General features: G+C 34.9%; 2 protein-coding genes across 3 annotated transcripts in view; one reads left to right on the top strand and one right to left on the bottom strand.

The window, feature by feature from the left end:
- Nucleotides 1–1850: 1850 nt before the first annotated feature.
- MS3_00002267 (uncharacterized protein) lies at nucleotides 1851–20880 on the top strand. Its single transcript, XM_051209839.1, has 9 exons — nucleotides 1851–3619; nucleotides 3658–3730; nucleotides 3770–4076; nucleotides 4122–4278; nucleotides 6159–6312; nucleotides 11561–11689; nucleotides 12669–12742; nucleotides 14634–15037; nucleotides 20799–20880. Exons 3-8 carry the CDS (start codon nucleotides 4019–4021, stop codon nucleotides 14800–14802), a joined length of 741 nt encoding a protein of 246 aa, XP_051075309.1. The 5' UTR covers nucleotides 1851–3619; nucleotides 3658–3730; nucleotides 3770–4018; the 3' UTR covers nucleotides 14803–15037; nucleotides 20799–20880.
- Nucleotides 18147–21543, bottom strand: part of MS3_00002266 (uncharacterized protein) — a 30110-nt gene continuing 26713 nt past the window's right edge. For both annotated transcript variants that reach the window (XM_051209838.1, XM_012936730.3), the window contains 2 exons: nucleotides 20005–20357; nucleotides 18147–18651 (listed from right to left, as the gene is read on the bottom strand). In XM_051209838.1, the coding sequence (XP_051075308.1) occupies nucleotides 18445–18651; nucleotides 20005–20357 (560 nt within the window). In that variant the 3' untranslated portion in view covers nucleotides 18147–18444. The remainder of the gene's footprint in view (nucleotides 18652–20004; nucleotides 20358–21543) is intronic.

Genomic DNA, 21543 nt, shown 5'->3' with positions numbered 1-21543 from the left:
ACACACTACCATTGATTTCTCTCCTATTTTTTATTACAAGGCTTGTCCGATATTTTGTTTTTGGTACAATCGAGAATTCTCAGCACAAAGTGTTTCAACAAGTTTCCGTTTCTTCCTTCTTGGTCGATACTGACGGTAGATGTTAGCAGTCCTGTAACTCAACATCGAAATAATGTACATACTTTTCGCTACATATTGGCACGGCAAAAAACGTCAGGTTGTACACATTTCAGAAACGCGCCTGAATAGGTTGTGCGATTAATGGTCAACATGATTTACTAAAACAAACAGAATAGATGACCTGTTGAAATGTCTGGATGGCAGTAACAGGTAGCCCAGATGTTACTCTGTCCTTTAATATTAGTGAATGGATTGTCTTCTTTGTCGTTGACTGGTCTTTCTTGTTCACTATATTTCCTTGCCAGTTTCGTCGCTGTGTCATGTGTTTGTTTGATATTTCGTTCTCTTGCAGCCTTTTCCTCTGTCACTAGTAGATGTTCGACGTATTTCTGCTTGTCTGCCCTAATGCTCTTCTTGTTTTTCTTGTCTACGCTTATGTATTCAGTTTGTGCTTTGAATTTCTCTGATCTTGTTCGACTGTTGTTAACTGCTGTCTTCTTGTTCATCTGTGGTGTTCGCATGATCTGATGATTCTTTTGTATTTGATGTGTGCCCGATATTAAATTCTGAATATAATAAATTCGTTCATAAATAGATCCCAACTGTTAGCGTCCGTTATTCTCGTCAGGATATAACAATAACGTCTTGCGATTAAAATGAAGAAAAACTGCGAGTTTCTTGTTATTTTCGCAAGAGGAAAAGCTCTTAAAATAACGAATGAAAGCAATCAAAAATTCATTAATTCATAATTATGAGAAAAGAAGAAATATGATCAGACAGGTAAACGTGCAAAATTAACCTAACTATATACACATTTTTGCAGAAAGAAAAAAGCTGTCGCTGTTAGTAATACGAATAGATTGGGTACTTTTCTGTCGTATGTTTTGCGTATTCTTTTAATTGTCCGCAAGATGAACAAGGCATGTAGGCTTTAAAATCCCCTCTCTGAACTTTTTGAGCATGTATGATTATTACTTGACTTCTCGTTGCTCTCTAGTTTCGTGGCAACCATTTCTGATAGTAGGTTTCAAGTGTTGATCACTTGGTATTACACATTTGCGCCTTCCGAACTTGGCTCACATTTTCTCCGTTCCTTTTTTCCTCTTCACAGCTCTTTAAAAATTATCGTTACTGTAAACTAAGTGTGAAGCACCACAATTCAATATTGTGGTGGACCAGACAATATATAAACGCAAAAGGTATCAACAAAGTTAATAACAATCAATAGTAATATTAATATATACAAGTTAAATGTTACAAATACAATAATAATTAAGGACGTTACTTAAATTGCCCAAACGTTGCGTGTTCTGATTAAGTCCAGTAATGTAAATCCACAATTATAAATGCTTGATGACTCTGAGCAGGTTGGTGAACTCTCTAGCGATATAGTCCAACGTAGGATGTGATATATTCCGATTATAGTCTATAAATGTAGATAGTATTTGATTTAAACTTCCATTAACTCAATCACAAATGAAGATAGAACGAGGAATGCGTGAGTAGTAATGTATTTGTTAACCAGCACGAATATGTCACGCTATGTAGTAGCTCAACGGAGTGTCTTCAAGGTCAATGACTAAAACAACACGTACAGTCATTTAATGATGAATGTACATACAGTGAAAAATTGACAAGATAAATACAAATAATATTAAAAACTATTTACAAAATAAGCTTGTTAGAGTTGTCTCCACAATATAACCGGTTAGTTGAAGTTTAACTAGACTGTGAAAAATAAGCGACGCTCAGGATGCCCTTGGGGCATTTTTGATATTTCATTTTGTTGACTGTTGGATCACGCTTTTGGTCATAAGATTATTTTAATATGATGCTTGCTTTGTTGCTGATTGTTTCCGAATAATTTCGTTGTGAACTGTCAGCGCATTGTGTGCGCTTGCTGGGTCGTCGATTCACATTATGTCCTCCTGTACATTCCCAATCGGGTGATTAATCTCCTTATTATGGGGGAAATTTTTATCCGTTTTGGGGAAGCCGCCACCAAAGATTTTGGGGAGATCAAATAAAACCCCTCAAAATTTCCCCAGATCTGGGGAGATCCCCGAACTTTGGGAAGATCATTGGACTTTGGAGATATCCCCAAAATAAGGAGATTGGGTTTCTCACGCAACTCTCTATATTAGACGTGCATCGTCTAAGTTTTCATTATTCCCACACACTTCTTGAATTTAACAACGTCTTAGTAAATTATCAGAAATAGTCCGTTCGGTAGACAGTTTCAAGCAGATCAACCCAATCTCCCAAGTTTGGGGTATTTCAGGGAAACCCACAAAGTCAAGTGACCTTCACCGAAGTTTGGGGAATTTCTCTAGACCTGGGGAAGTTTTGGTGCCATTTTTCCAAAGTTTACCATATCGGCTTCCCCCAAACGGGTCAATTTTTTTTGTAGTTATAATGTAGAGTCGAGTGGTTTTAGGATCAGGATCCCGAATTATAAAGTTTTAGGGGTCTGAGTTATGTGCGAGGAGTTTTTGGTTTGGGAGCTACGTTTTCAAAGATGTACAGCTAAACATTTCGGTCTTTTACCGCAAAAAGTGATATCAAACCTGAAGTTTTTATATTTAGGATCAAGAAGCCCATAAATGGTTTTCAAACGTCCCATCCTTCATACTTCTATCACCTTCCTATATTATAGAGGTCTTACACGAAAGCTGCATTTTGGTTGACTAGCCTGAAGCCTGCCTATGAACTCTGAAAGTCCTTGGTATGACAATCTTGGTATTACTTTCTCATCATTCCTCCGCTCCAAGACGTGTTTTACAATAATATAATAATTATTATGTAGTAGTGATTTGTAGTGTTATACTCTTAGGAGTGATCAAAGAAGTAATGTCGAATGATTTTCTAAGCAATTAAAAGTGTGATAAAGTAACTAGGATAGGTAAATTAAAAATAACTATGCCAACCTTAATCATATTTAATGAGAGGATTAACAAAATGTCTTGACAAAACGTTGATTCAACAATAGGGTAAAGGAATGAATGTTAAAACTATGCGAAAACACAAAAGCAGAATGAATGTAGACACATCATAAGAAGAGGGGTAAGTTAAAGTTCGGTTGATTCTAGTTCATTGTTCCAAATCATATATATATTGGTGAAAGCCTTGAAAACACACTAATTGAAGGTTAGCATGTCTCCGCTCCGTTCGTCTTTTTATGGAGATTAGTTATAATCTCATGCTCTAAGTATAGAAGTCGTCTAGAACTTTCTCTTGTCACCTAGGTTTCTGACAAGAGTTTTAACTTTCCACCAGAGTCATGATTTTGCTACACAGTTGTAACCCCTGTTACTTTGTTTGTGTATAATAATTAACTGTGGACAAGAAGGCTTCACATGTCTGATTATCAGCACCTGTGAAGGACTGTTTACATGTAATGAGATTATTAAATGAGCATCGCTGGCACAAAATTGAGAAAGTAATGAGTTATAACGATTTTTTTGTAGTAAGTCATTTGCTCCTCGGGAATCGCACTTAGGTAAGTTTCGAACCATGTACTGATGTTCATTACTATAGGTTGGCTAACCTTTCAGCAGTATGCAATAAAGCCGTAAATTGATGGCGAATTCGTACAAATACAAAAAAATAAGTTAGCATAATCGGACTTAAAATCTTATAACCCGAATAGCTACTTATGTATTCTCAACTTTTCTCTTGCTGCTTAAACAGTGTGGACCAAATAAAATGATGGGATCAAAATTTACTAAATTAGATTACACCAAATCACCGAAAAATTCAAAACAATATTTTGTCAAAAAGTGTATCTTTATGTCTTGTGTTAAAAAGTTCATTGCTTTTCTTATCTTAGCACTTCAGCTTCTTTTATTGGTTTGAAGATATTTCCATAGGAAGCAATTAGTTTGTTGCCAGATTTTTTATGCTACGAACGTTCTACTGTAGCCTGTCAAGCATGAACAACCAACTGAAAATTAGCAGTAAGTGTTAGCATATGCTTCTGCTAATTGTGTCTGTAATTTTAGATTTACGAGTTCCATATAGAAAATCCAATGATATATTCGATATTATAAATTTAAAGTACAAAGATCCTTTACTTTTGTTTAAGTCGTGGTTTGAAGAAGCTATCAAATGTGAAAATGTTTTTGAACCTAATGCAATGGCTCTTGCAACGTGTAGCAAGTAAGTTACTGCGATATTTGTTTTTCTCATATTATATCTATAAGTTACACTTCCATTGTACAAGAAATGTAGTCAAAGAGTAGTTGAAAATTATTTTGTTCTAATTTGATTGCATGAAATTATGAGTGAGTACACATCCGTACCCAAAAGCAATGTTAACTTTAAGCGCGGTTATGAAGAAATAGTAAATCATGTGCCAATTGTTCAGAAATGTTAGATTCAACAAATAGTCATTTATTTGCTGAATATATAACAGTAGCATATGGTCAATCATGTACAGTTTTAAGTTGGAGGTCAGTAACCATAGAAGTATATCTTTATTATTTGGCGTGTTATAAATTTATGGCTCTTCCCTAGTTGATGGAATTATACTTGGCTTGATGGACTATCTTGGACCTTGTTCTAATATATTGTAATCGTTAAAAAATATTCGATGTTTGAAACGGTTATATATATTCGTAGGAAATATTCATATGTCAGTGAGTCTTAATGGAATTTATGAAAACTCAAGATGTTCAGTTTATCTTTGGTGATGTGAGTGTTTAGGCATTCATGTTGTAACTCTGTCAACTAACTGTTAGTGGCTATTATAGTAAGTCCTCAAAAAGTGGTCATCACCAGATATCGAATGCATCTAAGAGGGAATTATAGCATTGGTTGTTAATAACTAGCATTAAACGTAGTTATGGACCGTCAGCCTGTATATTACTGGATTATAGGCCGTTGGTTTACTGATATAGAAATTATAGAAAACATTTCTAGCAACAATCAATGTTGGCTGAAATTTCTCTTTGATCTTAGAGCAATCTTTTTCCCATATATTGATTAACTTCAATGAAAAGTACTAAACGTTTGTTTTTGTAGACTCTTGTTGTTCAAAATAACTCTTAAATTAAACGTACTATTCTGACATGTTTTTATCAAATTAAAGAGGAAGAATTCGAATTAGCAAACGGTTGATTAGGGGTGCCAGTCAGAACTTTTGTAGTGATCATTATTCGAAGATGAAAAAGCTAAATACACTAATCCATAGATACATTTCAAAAATAAAGCTATATTACTTTACGATTATTCAATATCATTCTTTTATGGTGCTTCCAGGTTACTCCATTAGTTTTTTATAGAGTTGAATGATAGCTATATCCTAGAAAATCCAGTAAAAAATTGTTTAAACCCCTCGTTTGTGTAAATGCGTGTTCAGAAAAAAACGTGTTATCGATGACGTCTATTCACTTTTGAAAATTTTTTTCTGAAATCTTTCATACAGATTGGTATTCCAAGTATTTTGGTCTGAAATTCTCGCCATTCAAAGTCGTTTGTCTATCCTGTTACTTAGACTTATGTTCACTAACTTCAGAGATTCAAAGATTGGTGGGGAAAGTAAACGCAATTTCACCACATAATATATACCCATGGTGTTTTTAAAAGATATGTCGATTAATTTCTTATATCAAGCTGTTATGTAGACTTACATCTGTTACTCTTCGTGGAGCATTGGCCACCGACCAGTTATTTGGAGATGAATATGAAATAAAAAATATATACTTATATAAAGCTCCATTTATTACCAGGATAATTTTTATATTAAACCATAAATACAGGTTCCACTGTGAAATGAGACTAAATTTTGCGTAATTTTAATAGGGATTTACCTAAAATGTTCCCATAAAATTATTGTTTATAAACAGAATTGTCGAGACATTTCACATTAATTAAACCAAGAACATTGTTACACAAATACTGGTGAAGATTTTAACGCTAAAAGAACTATCATAAGGTATTGTATAAAAGTGTTTATTTTTCATTCACAGTTGATTTAATGCTTTTATTTCCTTATACTTGTCTTATTAATCAATTTATATCGAAAATTTTCTTGTCAGACAGTGTATTCCAAGTGTACGGTTTGTTCTTTTGAAAGAATTGGATGAAAATGGATTTCATTTTTTCACTAATTATAATAGCAGAAAAGCTCAAGAGCTTGATAGTAATCCACATGCAAGTCTTGTTTTTTATTGGGAACCTCTTAAACGTCAGGTAAGAACAGTTGATCATTTAGAAATCTTTAAGCCAAATCTTAAATTCCCTTTTAAGTAATGATGACCAAATGATTTGTCCATTTAACTGGTCTAAAACTTTTAGATCATCAAGCTCATAATGTATTATTTACTTGGACACAAACATTGGTGCAAGAGGCACCAGATACATATGCGCCACACAATAACAAAGAGATTGTAAGGTGATAGAGAAAGGAAGATGAGTATAATAAAATAGAGCAAAACGGAATAGAAATTAGTGCACTCGAGTGAAGTAATAATGATAATAGTGGTTGGAGACAGCTCAGTTGGCAAAAGTACAACCAGAAAAAGTTCTTTCAATTAAAGAAGATACGTTCATTCTTATGAAGAAAGTAAAAGAACGTCACGGCAGGATCGCCCCTGGATTCTGTTGTGAGTCATGTCTGATAACGTCTCTAGCCACTGTATTGGATCACCTCTAGGACCCCAATCAGGGTGTCGTGAGGGACCAACAGCAGCTTTCTTTCATACCACGACACCATGTCATACACTGACCATCTCTCCGCCTTTTCCAACCGGTCCCAGAGTCGGCAAATAATGTACTATGTGGAAGTCTCTACGCAGACATTCGTAAAACATGTTCAAGCCACCGAACTCGGTGTTTCACGAAAATGACAACAATTGAATCATCATCGCTGTGTCCGAACACACGATGAAGAACCTTTGCATTACTAAAATAGTGTTGCTACTAGATGTTTGCAATCCTTTGGAGACGACGGTAATCAAACACAGTTGTCTAACATCTTCAACTCGGAGAGTTCAGGTAGCACAGTAGGACAATATCATCCGCATACTCAAGATTAGAAAGTCCTCCAGGCAACAGCAAAAGAATAAGGCTTTTAATTTGTCTGAATTTTCGTTAGATAGTAACTGAAATTGATTACAAATTGGATTCAGGTGTAGCGTTACGTTGTAGTTTAAGTAATTTTTTATGCTATCACAGGATCAAAACCTGGTGAACATCGCTCGCAAAAATTTAGTTTTTATTCATTGAATTGACTTTTATTGTTCTTTTAGATGTACATATATATCAAAGAAGTTTTGATCACCAATTAATGATAAACTATAAAATAAATGCAATTGATTAATTATATTTAAAACAGTCAGTAATCACGTTTATTTGAATCACTCGATTCTTTATTTAAGGAGTTAAATCGACCCTGATAAACGACTGGTAGTCTACAAAATCTCAACATGAATACAAAAGGTTCTTTTAGCACTCATCAACATATATGGTTGGCGGGTTGGATCCCTGACTACATGCCGAAAGATGAATTTATCTATTGGTATTTCTTTATTTTAGTTTGCATCTCTTGAGACTTAATCATTAAGGATGAAAGTTATGCGTAATTCATAGGTATTTGATCATTACTCACGTCGTCTGTAAACACTAAATGGTAAATTTGGGGGTAATGAAAATTGATATGATCATCCAATCAGAAGTAGCCAAATTATGTCAGCCAATGGCAATTAGTAGTGACCTGAAAGACTAGTGCATTTCATTGACTAAGAAATGGATTGATTTTCTGGGGGGGGGGTAGAGTTGTATATATATAAATGAGTGGCTGTGCATTTTTTTTGGTAGCACAATGTTCTTTATCGTCCAATCTCGTGTTCTCGCTCGAGTAGTCAGTCGGGGGGGTTAGCTCGTAGTGCGTCGTGTATCAGTATCAGATTTCGGACACTTACCGTCACAACAAAAATATGGTAATTATGAGTGTTCTGTTCTAATACATTTCTAATGTTCTTTAAAACCACAATTGCAATCTATATGAAGATGAAAATTTCTACCAAATGTGCAAGGTGATAAATCTTCAATTGATATGCACAACAAAAAGAAGATATGACGTCCTTAGACTGATTTATTACATGTCATATTTTAGACATACCTATGAAATATGTTAGAAATGTTGAATTTTGGTTTTTATCACAATTTGATTAGTCAGAATATTAAGTCTCACCGAATAGCCTATCGCTAATTGATTGGATGTCAGCATGATCAGTGGATCTTGACTAGGGTCTTTTTCATTTGAAAATTTTATTGGCTGTTGAGTTTTGTGACACTACCCATGCATACAAGCCGCACTAATTGTACAGGATAATTAAAGTTTGTCAATTTATCAATCATAAATAACATAGGACATCGAACATATTTTAATTAGTTGAAGCTGCGAAATCATATCAGCACATCAGAAAGATTATTAAGATAAATACTTCAGTAGTAGAAGTAGAAGTATTAGTGACAGTTTAAAACATTAAGAAAGGACTGAACTATTCGGGAAGAAAGAACTAATTTGCGGAAAAAACAGTATAAACTAGATTTAAAACTCAGAATTTAAAAGAAGACAAAGCGTGAATGTATTTGCTCCCGAGGCATCTTGTTGACTCTAATATGACGATAGACGGGATTACTATATATATATAGTAATCCCGCGTGGTGCGGGATCGTGGATGCGCACTGCTGAGGAGTCCCATACTAGAACGAGACGGCCGTCCAGTGCTTCCAGGTTTTCCATGGTGGTCTAGCTTCAATCGACTCATGAATTCAACCTATGAAATTTCTCAATTTCCGTTGTTGTTAACAGGTATAGTTGACAGAACATCTATGAAGTAAATAAGGCTTTATATTTCGTTATCGTCTATCGTCATATTAGAGTCAACAAGATGCCTCGGGAGCAAATACATTCACGCTTTGTCTTCTTTTAAATTCTGAGTTTTAAATCTAGTTTATACTGTTTTTTCCGCAAATTAGTTCTTTCTTCCCGAATAGTTCAGTCCTTTCTTAATGTTTTAAACTGTCACTAATACTTCTACTTCTACTACTGAAGTATTTATCTTAATAATCTTTCTGATGTGCTGATATGATTTCGCAACTTCAACTAATTAAAATATGTTCGATGTCCTATGTTATTTATGATTGATAAATTGACAAACTGTCAACATATTAGCATCATTATGGGAATATCGAAATTGGATTGACACGAACAATGTTTCAGATGTCTATGATGTATATTCTTCTTTCTGAATCCTATGCATTGTTTCAGCTGTATTCTTTCCTATGAGATAGGTTATTGTGTCAAAAAAGCATTTGGTGAGATTTCAGAAGATTCCGGCATATATACTATGCTGGACATTTTGTTTTACCTGTGTTGTGTCTAGTACTGTGCCAAACCCATCTGGGTTATTATGGCTTCGGGAAAGACTGATTTCTCCATTCTTCTTGATTCACATTTTGACCTTGTCAATTATCTGCTTATAACATTAACTTTTCATTTAAGCGTATGTTTGTGTGCGTATTGTTTACCCTATTCATCACATGTCTTTGGTTTATTTTTGGTCATAAATATTAAGTCACTCTTGGTTAAAACGAATTGGTTTACTCGCCTTCTCCGTCTCACTTTCTCACTTTTCATTCTAAATATCTGTCTGAATAAACTAATGCTTGAAATAAACCCATCCAACCCAACGTGTATTTGGCTTCTTTATTACCACAGTCACACAAACGGGGTTAGCCTAGGTGTAGTATACGGAGTTAAGTAGAAGACTTATACTCATTAAATATCCATTCGTTCTTTGAAATTGGAGTCAGATCAACGGGTCACTAAACGTACTTGTTATTGACATGTGTTACAACAGGCAGAAATGAAAGACCGTTAGTAATATTCGTTTTTATCCGTTAGTGATCACTTTTTATCTGTCAAATAGTTCATAGTCATACTATTATGTTTGAATGTTCGGTGCATAAACAATAGCTTTAATTCCTTGATGCATATTCAATTCATTTAATCATATTATTGTAACAAGTAGATTGAATGATTATTACAATGAATGCATATTTTTATTTACATGGAGACCAATGACTTGATCGATTAGAGTGCGAATGACATGAACTTAATCATCTGTGACATGTAAACTCATTCTAATGAGGATCAAGGAGGCAATCACTTCAACATGTCATGAGGTTTTGGGTCACATGAAGCACCATCACAAGGAATGCATCACGGTTGACACACTAGATAAGATTCAAGAAAGGAGGAACAAGAAGACAGCAATCAATATCAACCGAACAAGAGCAGAGAAAGCCAAGACACAAGCTAAATACACAGAGGTAAACAAGCAAGTGAAGAGGAGCATCAGAACCAACAAACGTAAATATGTGGAAGATCTAGCAATGATGACGGAAAAGGCTGCAAGAAAACAAAAAATGAGACAATAGTATGATGCAACAAAGAAGCTCGCTGGAAATTATCGTAAACCATAACGACCAGTGAGAAGCAAGGAGGGCAAAGTAATCACCAACGTTTAAGAACAGCGAAACATGTGAGTAGAGCACTCCAAGGAACTCTTGAATCGACCAGCCCCACTGAACCCACCCAACATCCCCGCTTGGAATCCTTAGGGCCAAAGGAAAAGAGGAAGAACAAAGAACACTTTACACTGAAAAATGAAGACAGATATCAGGAGAGTGAACAACAATTAGATAGAACTAGAAAAAAAGGACCAGGATAGAGTGGGTTGAAGAATGTTGGTCGGCGGCCTATGCTCCATTGGGAGTAACAGGCGTAAGTAACTAAGTATTAAATTGGTCATATCTGTTAACTATAGATTCTTCATTATGTGAGATTGTAAATATGTTCACACAGTAAGTTACTGATTCATTAGTGTTAAATGTTACTCATTTTAATTCATACGACTCTGACGGTTAAATCATATAAAAGTTGGTATATTTTTATATCGTTTTGATTTCTTTTAGAGGCCAAATCAGTTAAGCATCCCGCAGTCAGAACAGAATCAGACATAACATTTATCAACTCATTCTTTAAAATAACTTATGGAAAAACTAATTGTAGATTTAGTAAAATGTGGTTTAAAGTATATTATTTGCCGTCTTCAATATTAGAGTGAAGTTCAAAGATTTCGGTAAACTTTCATTCTCTGAGTTAGGTAGTTTGACTCAATGAAAGTTCACCAAAATCATCTACCTGAAATAAAAATATTCCCTACCATCTTGAGGCCCGTAGCGTATACTGTAAAAGAATTATTTTGGAAAATTACTAACATCTTAACAGTAAGTACAAAATTACCACAAGATTGGTAGTTACGGTTCACTGATGTGTTAAAAATGATGTTTTATGTATTGTAACTTGATGTGCTTCCTATCAAAAATGTTTCTAGATACATTCATTCAAATTATATTTTCTGAGTAGGTACGTGTGGAAGGCGTTGTTTCACGTGCTTCAGAGGTAGAGAGTGAAGAATATTTTCAGTCCCGCCCGAAGGCTAGTCAAATTTCTGCTACAGTTAGTTCACAAAGTGAACCAATTCCTTGTCGTGAAGTAAGTTCAATATCTGAAATGAATACAGTATCTTACTGAAAGTTTGTGTTTGATTGTACTAAAGCGCTCTTCATCTAAACATACTAAAGAATGTTTCCTCATAGATGTAAACTTCATATTTTGACTGTGAATTCTGATTATCTCAGTAAGAGTAGCATTTCTAATCTGTTGATATATAATATAATACACATACTTCTTATACTTTGTATGTAGTAAGTGGTGAAATAGATGATGGGTGTGATTAATCTAAGTAAAATCACCATGAATAGGACATTATTTGGATTAACGAATTTTCTTCTCACTTCAGTATATATATATATGGATTCCTACGATATCTTTTTAATCGAACGCAACTTTTATGTTCATGTAAGGAAGAGACCGAAACTTTCATTAAAATATTTCTGATAATAACTGTAGTCTAGAACTTGTTAAGATTCATAAATTACTTAAAGCTCAGATGATTCTGACAGTTTAATCTTTAAATTGTCTTGAAGGAGCATGTAAATAAATCCCCATTATGTAAATTTTTGTTATGTCAGCTAACCTTCTCAACTACTCAATCTCCATTCTATGTATTTTATTCATTACAAATAAACATATCAAAACAACAATTTGCAACTTCTGCAATCGGTACTGCATCTTTGTATATTAACTATGAATCTTTTTACGATCTCTTAACCAACATACCATACACAGATAAACTGTATGTAGGCATATATGACATCTTGTTCAACCACCTCATTTTTTATAGGTGTTCAATCAGTTTATTTACTACAGAAACTTTAAACCTTACACTTCATTCGTTTTTCACCACTTCCTCAATGTTATTTGTTCATGTGGTAGGATTCTTGATTCTAGAGTGTAATATATAAGTAGTCATTTATATTTCTTCGACCATTTTTTCATCTGACTACACCATATCGAATTAGTTCACAACGTCTTAGGATAATAGTATAGTTTTTTTTCTCGCTTCAAATAGTTTCTGGACAAAAAGTACGTAGAATTAGAAAATGAATATGCTGCGAGAGAAAAGCTTCCAAAGCCTTCAAATTGGTACGTTCCTAATATATGCCTTTATGAATTAACTATTTATGTCTAGTGGGAATCATATCATTATCTACCTATATTTTCAATATCAGAAGACTAATTAACTTAGTTACTTCTGATATGGTACATGATACCCAACATTCAGATTTCTAGTCTTACATGTCAAACAGGCACTAATCGTCTAAATATCTCCTATTTACAAATTAGTCAAAGGAAAAAAAGGTTTTTCTTTCTAGTTAGTTCCTGGTCATAGCTCTTCACAAATATATTGGTTTACGGTTAAGTATGAAATCCATATCAAATAAATGGTGAGAATTCATACCATCTCAATATGAATGAATAATGCTACTTGTAAAACTGATAATGGATAAGTAATAAAGATTGTGCCAAAAATTAGATAATCAGCTTATAAAGGCAAGGTACACAAGAATAAAACCAGGAAATAAAATTGAATCGGCATTGAAAAGATTAAAAATCTTTCTTGAGAAATGTAAAAGTGACTAAGTAGAAGGCTAAGGTAAATTAAGGAGCCATAAAAGCGTCTCCTGTATGCAGAAGATAAGGTTTGTTCATGTGTATTTCTATGGCTTCTGTTGTATGTAGGAGTCTTAGTTTTGAGTTCAGTAGAACTCTGTTGATAACTTTAAAAGTTGAAATACTGACATGACGGCTAGTATCGGCGAAACGCAGTAGATTATGGCTTCTTATTGTTTTCTATTATCCTTTGATCCACCATAATGAGTGATCAGAAATACAATGATGAATTCATCCGGCTGTACGACCTATATCACATAAAAAACAACAGAATTAAGCATATATAAAAACCGATTTAGTTATTTGCTCGTTACTAATTTTACAAGTAACACGATAGATTCATATTCAGTTGGTAAATTTTAAACTTACTCATTTTCTATTCTTGGGTAATTTGTTGTAATGATTAGCCAATTATGTGGTTTCACAAACTTTATGTCGAGTCTGTTGATCAATCAAGTAATGACTATGCTGAAAAACACAGTAGATTTGGACCCTACGATTCTTAAGTTTCTTCATGAGTGCAGGCAGTTTTCATTACTTAACACCAATAAGATTAAAATGCTGACCTGTAGCTGCTACTGAGTTAAACGATGGCTAAGTATGTTGACCACTTGTTATTACAACAATTCATCGTAAAATATAAAACCTACTTCTGCATTTATATCTTTTATATGGGTGAATTTCGCTACTAAAGACATTAAGTTTATGGTATATTAACGTGCATGTTAACATTTTCAGCAATTATTAGTCAGTTTGGCTCAGTCAGTCAGTCACAACGTTGGTTTGGCTATAATGGATTGTTCCTGTTTTGATTATGGGATGTGGCGTTTCTATAAAACCAAGTTGGCAATACTGAAGTTAGATGTAGTTACTAGGTAAAGATTATAAACCGTTCGACGGTGTTGTGAACTTTCATTCACTGAGGTTTCAGAAATGTAGAAGAACATTGGCTACCACGACGCGTAATAGTGACTAAAATAGTTATAGTTTGACAGGCTAAATGAAACCAAATTAACCATTGACTATTTTACAGAACCGCAACCTATGACTACATACCGTGGTTGACACTAGATGAATTCGTTTGCACTGGCAAGTTTCCGTTCATTCTTCATCTTTCTCCAGTTCCTGCGTTTTAACATTATTTCACGGTATTTGTCTTTCAATTTCATTTTTAAAGACTAAATTCTATATGTTTAGCTTTTACTATCGCTGATAATACTATTATTATTTCGAACCGTATGACTTTCATAGTGGTAGTTGTGTGCATCCTATTTTCATGTGACAAATTGTACCGATCCACGTTTGTACAAGATAACACATTGTTGATAACATTGGAAAAAATCTATTATTTATATTTTGCTAGGGGAGGATATATTCTGTCTCCGAAATCAATTGAGTTTTGGCAAGGTCAAACAAACAGACTGCATGATCGTATTAGATTTCGTCGTTGTGATCAAATTCCAGAAATAAATGGATCTGACCTAGTACATGTTGGAGAAAATGGTTGGGTATACGAACGACTAGCTCCATAGAAGTTTGCTGTTTTTATGCATGAATTTTTTCTATATGAGAAGTTTAGTTTCCTGCCACTTCTTGTAACAGTCATACATATATTCAATGAAATATTTGTTGTTTGAAATTTTTCAAATGACAAGTACAATTGCTTTCTCTGAGGTTTATGAACTACTAATGTCTTGGAGGATGTTAATTTCCCAAAGACAATTTGCTAATAAAAAATTAAATGAAGGATCTTGTACGAATATAATTGTGAGTTTTGTAATAATTCAGTGTAATTTCCGTTAATTTGACTTCTGGTCTGTGGACCTCGTTGAATCACGAACAGTCACTTCACTAGAGATCGTACAAAGCAACTACCTTACAAAATCTAAGTAAACGCTAAGTATACCAACAGTGCAGCTATCGCGACCATGGCAACAAAACAATTTATAAAAAGATCTAAAATAAAATTGAGGCGTACAAAAGGCACCAGCTGCCTTAACACTTTCTGGTGTAGAATCTGATTTGGCACCAAAGCATAAAGGTACACAAAGCTGGGTTAATTCGGCTCTAAGAAACGCCACAATAATCGATCGCTGGTGGCTTCTAGCGCCAACCAAAGTCGCGTAGAAGTTAGTTTCATCTAAATCACAGACAAGATTGTAAATCAGTTTATTGCAGACACCTAGTGGAGGCTAGTGTGATACTGCAACAACTCGGGTTGGTTGGTTGTTTGATGTTTGTCTGCATGCATCTTAATAATGTCAAAAAATCATGGCTCAAAGATTCATTCACTTCCTTATTTTGCATAGGTATTATCTCGCTTTATTATTTCACGTTGAATGTTGAAAAAAATTGTATGCTTGAAGAAGATAACCTCGCTTTCCAACTGTTATTTTCCACGACGTAAATAAAGACCCATTCACTACTAGTCTGCTTACTTCTATCGATACAGCAAGTGATACCCACTGATAAGTAAATATCACCCATAACGTTGAATATACAACAAAGTCCTGATCCCAAATCCTGATTGGTCTCACATAACTTAGCACGGTAGACGTCAGCTATATAGTCAATAAAATATTCGCTGTAATTCTTAAAATGATAAATGCAATCGCTTTCTCTGAGGTTTATGAACTACTAATATCTTGGAGGATGTTAAGTTCCCAAAGACAATTTAGTAATAAAAAATTAAATGAAGGATCTTATACTGATTTAATTGTGAATTTTGTACTGATTCAGTGTAATTTCCGTTCATTTGACTTATGGTCAAATTCAATGAAATATTTTCTTAGTATAATTAGTGCGAAGCGATTTCTCGTTCCCTTGACTTATGCTCATTGTAATATAACGAAGAGGTAGGGAAGAAAATGACATAAATAGTCTCTTTCATAGCTATTAATATGGGGGGGATTATTAGCTTAGTGTACGATCGTATTATAACTAAAATTACTGTGCAAACAAATAGGGAAGAGTTAATATGCCATCAACCAAATGTATTTCATGTTAAGTCAATAGCTTAATAAAGATGGTAAGAACAGACTAAACCCAGTGAATTGATTACCACCCGAAAACTATATACACTGCATTGCTATTCAGCAGTTTCTCAATTTCAAATAGATAAATAAAAATACATAACCATGCAATTACATACGTGCTACCTAAATCGTATTTATTAAGTCGGAGATTACCAGTAGTCTATTCTATGTAGACTACTTGTAAAGGCCTATCAAAACTTATGCACATATACACCTGATTGGGGCTAGCTAAATTAAGTACCAACATTTAAAAGTGGTGATCGATTAGAGGGAAGGTTAATTTGTAATATCATACGGTCTAAATAATTCTACTGTATAGTTTATTTCCTTGTCAAAGCAATCGATACAGACTAACCAACTATTTCCACATTGCAAATTTGAATAGGCTACGGGTGAACATATGAAGTTTTATGAAGTAGTGAAATTTCATCAGTTGAGATAGCTGGGACACGTGTTACATATGCCCAACCACCGACTGCCACGACAAGCGATGTTTTATAGTGTAGAGTATGTTGGAAGAAAGCTAGAGGCGGCCAGACCCAAACATGGCACAAGTCCATGAAATCACTGACAAGTGAACTGAGTCATGTTGGTAGGTGTAGACTACTTCGTTGGAGACCGCGAGATAATAGAAACCGATGGTTAGGGACCCTGAATGAAATGGCTCAGAATTGTTTGCAGTGGCGCAGGTGCATACACTATTTGTGTCCTCCCGAACTCTAATCGTCTGAATTCTCTATGTCCCTTTTCCTTTTCTCTTTCCAAATTTATTTCACTGGAATATACTTCTTGAATAACATGTTCAAGCCTTAATTTCTCCGATTACTGCTCATATTTTTACTACCTCTACCACTATGGGATTTGAATCGACAATTGTATCTATGTGCCAATGTGGTATGGCAACTGCAAATGACGTACGTACGTACGAAGTTCTACGTTACTGACTAGCATATATGAACTAGTAAGAAGGACTTGACACATACGACATTGACCACCACCCAGTGATCAATCAATTGTGATTACATCTCAGTCCTACAGGAGGTTAGTCACGGCTCGGATAGCTCAGTGGTAACGTCTCTGACTGTGAAGCTGGGTGACACGAGATCGAATCCGCCAGGGAGTATCAGTTCCCTCAAGATTACAGGTACACCTTGCTGACGAGTGCCAAGTAGCACGAAACCTGGGTCCAAGGTTTCCTGTTGACTACCTCCAACCACCATCTAATCCCAACATAGTGCACGTAATGTCGAGTCACCTAGACTAGTAGCCACAGTGCAACTTGGTCGATAGCATTCGATCTGCACTAAGAAGGACTTGACACACATGACATTGATCACCACCCAGTGATCAATCAATTGTGATTATACGAACAAGTATTGTTGCTAAGTTAAGCATTATTTATTTATATTTTAACAGAACAATCTGTTTGTCATCATAAAACTAATCCAATTAGTCATATAAATACGATTGCTGATGAAAATATGAGTGAAAAGTTTACTAGAAAGAATTTGACTTAATAAAAAGTAGTGCTGTATAGAGAGTTAAAAATAATCACATTGTCATTTAAATGAACTATTATCAAGTATCGTAGAGATTTAGGTTTAAAGAAAAAGAATCTGAATGTAACTATAGAACAGAATAAAAGTATTAATGATTCAAAAATTTGTCTTAAATGCTTTTGATAAAATTTGAGAAGTTAAAATGCAAAAACAAAAAGTATTTTTAATAATTGAAATCATGAGTCAATTGAAGATAGACCACCATGGAAAACCTGGGAGCACTGAACGGCCGTTTCGTCCTAGTATGGGGACTCCTCCGCGGGGAGCGGGACCGTGGATACGCACTGCTGAGGAGTCCCATACTAGGACGAAACGGCCGTCCAGTGCTTTCAGGTTTTCCATGATGGTCTAACTTTAGTTGACTCATGATTTCAACTATTGAAATTTCTAAAATCTCCACAAAACCCCTTCGGATAAAAAGTATTTTGTAAAGAGTAAACGAAAAAAAGGAATTAAATGACTACAAAAGCATGTATCCTCCTAAAAAAGAAATAGATAAATAAAAACCGGACAAAGTTTATCATTTCTTAATTAAATGAAGACAAAAAAAGAGAAAATAATCGAAATCAATAATCATTATTCAAATTAATTTTGTTAAACGTTTTATTACACTTTGGGCAGCTTTATGTCTTGCTGAATTTCTTGTTAAATCTGTAGCTTTTACTGTTATATAACCATTACTATTAATTGAATTATTTATGATTGAATTCTCTTTCATAGGATTAATACCAACAAATAAGATAACTGTGTATTCATAATAATATTTAGTGTTGAATTCTTTTTCAGACTAAAATAAAGGGGGGAAAAATACTAATTCTATTAAATATTCATCTATTTAAAGTAATGAGTAGTAGTTGAAATAAATCAATGGACTAATTTAGATAAATAAATAACCAAAATAACAGGAAATAAACCATTTATTTGTACACAAGTAACTGATAGTATACTCTTTGTTTGTCCCCAAATGCCCTAGTATGACCGAGGTTGGGGAGAATCAACTATCCCTCTCAAAATGCTCTCACATGGCTGCGTGCATAAAACGGCTGCTAGGGAAGTCCTACTCACTGCCTTCTCGCGACTGCAGTGTTGATTACAAAATTGAGAGAACGAAAAGCGAATATCTGACGCTCTAACCGTAATGGTGGTGGGTACAGAGGATCCACCTAGGGGAGTCGGAAGACCCTGATTCCAAACCAATGGTGCACATGAGCTCCAGGATCCTGAGTGAACAAATGACGTATGAACCTATTGTTGGTCACCGTCTACTATAGGACTGCATCTCCTGACGCTGCTGCATTACCTTTTAGATCACACCTTCAGGTTGAAGGCTCCGGATTCTATACTCATTATTTTACAGTAAGTCTTACGATGAAAATACGAAAAAATTTCAGGAGACGTATGAATCTTTAAATGCTGTTTATGGAGACTATGTAATGAGGAAACGTTTTCTTAACTGTAACAACGATACCCTGGGGGATCCCAGATAGATAACATGCTGTCACAAGCCAAGACGGGATATAAGTGGGGGATAGGCTACTGTGAGTTAGCGAATTACACACAAAGACCAAGCCACCATTTACACGTTCCTGTGTGGATCAGTTCTACAATTTCTAAGCATACGCATGAGATGCATGCATTAGCATTTAGCTTTTGAGGTAGAGTCTCCTAAGTTTCGGACTTTTTGTGGCTAGTTTGGCAACAGTTAGGAAGCTGGTATTTCCACTGTAGAGCATAACAATCAAACGTTTAGATGAGGGCTCTAAAAACTGTAAGGTCAGAGCAATTGTCGTTCCATATGCTTTCCAATTGCCAGGATACAAAACTCGGGAAGACCGTATATGTATACGATCCTAGCAAAATTCGAAACGGCGGAGCGCTTGAAGAGCTTTATATCTGACAACTTTCAAGGGTGCTCTAAACAGTCATGATTCACTATTTTTATCAGGTTATAAAAGTCATGAGTAAACTTTGCATTTCTACTCCCAGAATTTGAAGCAATTTTTACTTTAGACAAATTATTTTGATAGTCACCAAAAGTTACAATCGCATTACAGTATCTCTTATTAACTAATTTTAAGTATTATAAACCAAATCCTAATAAAGTACAAAATTCAGTACAATAATCAAACTAAAAAGGTACCTTGCACACTATGTTTAATTTGGGTGGATATTCAATAAAATGACAAGGAACTAGCAGACGCCTACACAGAAACACCAGTTGATCAGTTAAACTGGTAACTTGACTCGTATGATATTCATTCATTTTGTGTATTGAATTGTTGGGACCGTGTTCTTGTAAACAATACTCAGCGACACGGGCCAAAAGTTGTAGTCTTATATTCGTTTTAGAAAGTGTACAATCAGTAATAATATCAAGAGATGTATTATCATAGATGCCATCGAACTTTCGATACCAGTGACTGCCTTCAGTGAAATCGACTTCCGAATGACTTCGTGCATAGGACTTCTGATTGGGTTTTGACTTTTTGGAATCTAAAATTATATGCATTTAAATTACGATAATCTTATCTTTATAAAACTATATTACAATAGCCCGACCACTATCCACCTTGACAGATGATGTCTGCTAGTAGAAGAAGAAAGCTATATGTGGTCGAACAAAAACGTGGAGTCAGTCTATGAAGACTGTTGGGCCATGTAGGTAGGTACAGCTCACCTCGTTCGAGTTCATCAAATAACCTTAAATAAAGACAACGAGTGACATTTCTCGGTATCAACCATAGTGATACAAATGTACTCTTTGTTTTTCCTTAGATCTTGGGTTCTAAAATTGTCTCATACGTTTTTTTTCTGCAAATTAATTCTTGATTCTCGAATAATATTGACTCTGCTTGATGCTTTTTACTACAACTCATACGGTTACTATATGTACTACTCTCATATTTTTTTTTAAACTCATGTCATCTTTCTTAGGTGATATGAACTTCGCCTGTAACTTTTCTAGGGTTACTGCCGGTCTCAATCTTGGGTAAAGGAGGGTTGGGCATGTGGTTGGCGACCCCATCCCGTAGAAAAAATCTTGCTAAAAAAGCCAACCAGATCAAACAAATTAAACTCTTTCCTCTAAGTTGAGAGATCTTTCCGAACAACTATGACGCCTCATGGTGGAAACCGAGATTCTTAGGACGTCACGAGGTCGATGCCACTCCTAACAATAAGAGCAACAATCAATATAGGTACATGAAATGTCAGGACAATGTAGGAGACAGGGAGAACCAATCAAATAGCTACGAGATTGAGGAGATACAACTTGGCAGTACCTGAAATCAGCGAAACCCATTAGACCCAAACTAGACAGAAAGGATTACTTTCTGGAGAGATGCTATTGTACTCGGGTCACGAAGAAGAAGAAAAGATCTCGTACACACAAAGAGTTGCACTGATGCTGTTCAAAGAAGTACGAAACGCACTTATAGGATGGGAATCTCATAGATGCAGGATCATCAAAGCACTCTTTAAAACAGAGGAGGGAATCACAATGAATTTTACCCAGTGTTATATACCCACCAATGATATCAATGACGACGATAAAGATCAACAACAGGTTCCGAGCCTTACAAGGCCTACACAAAGACGAGGAAACTAAAATGGAGGACTTCGAAGAAGAGTAACAGGTGTAAGTAATTATGTGATGTGCAATGGGAATGATGACAAACGC

Source organism: Schistosoma haematobium, chromosome 1 (assembly GCF_000699445.3).
Source record: "Schistosoma haematobium chromosome 1, whole genome shotgun sequence".
Classification (NCBI taxonomy): Eukaryota; Metazoa; Platyhelminthes; class Trematoda; order Strigeidida; family Schistosomatidae; genus Schistosoma; species Schistosoma haematobium.
This window is presented reverse-complemented; position numbering and strand designations above follow the sequence as displayed.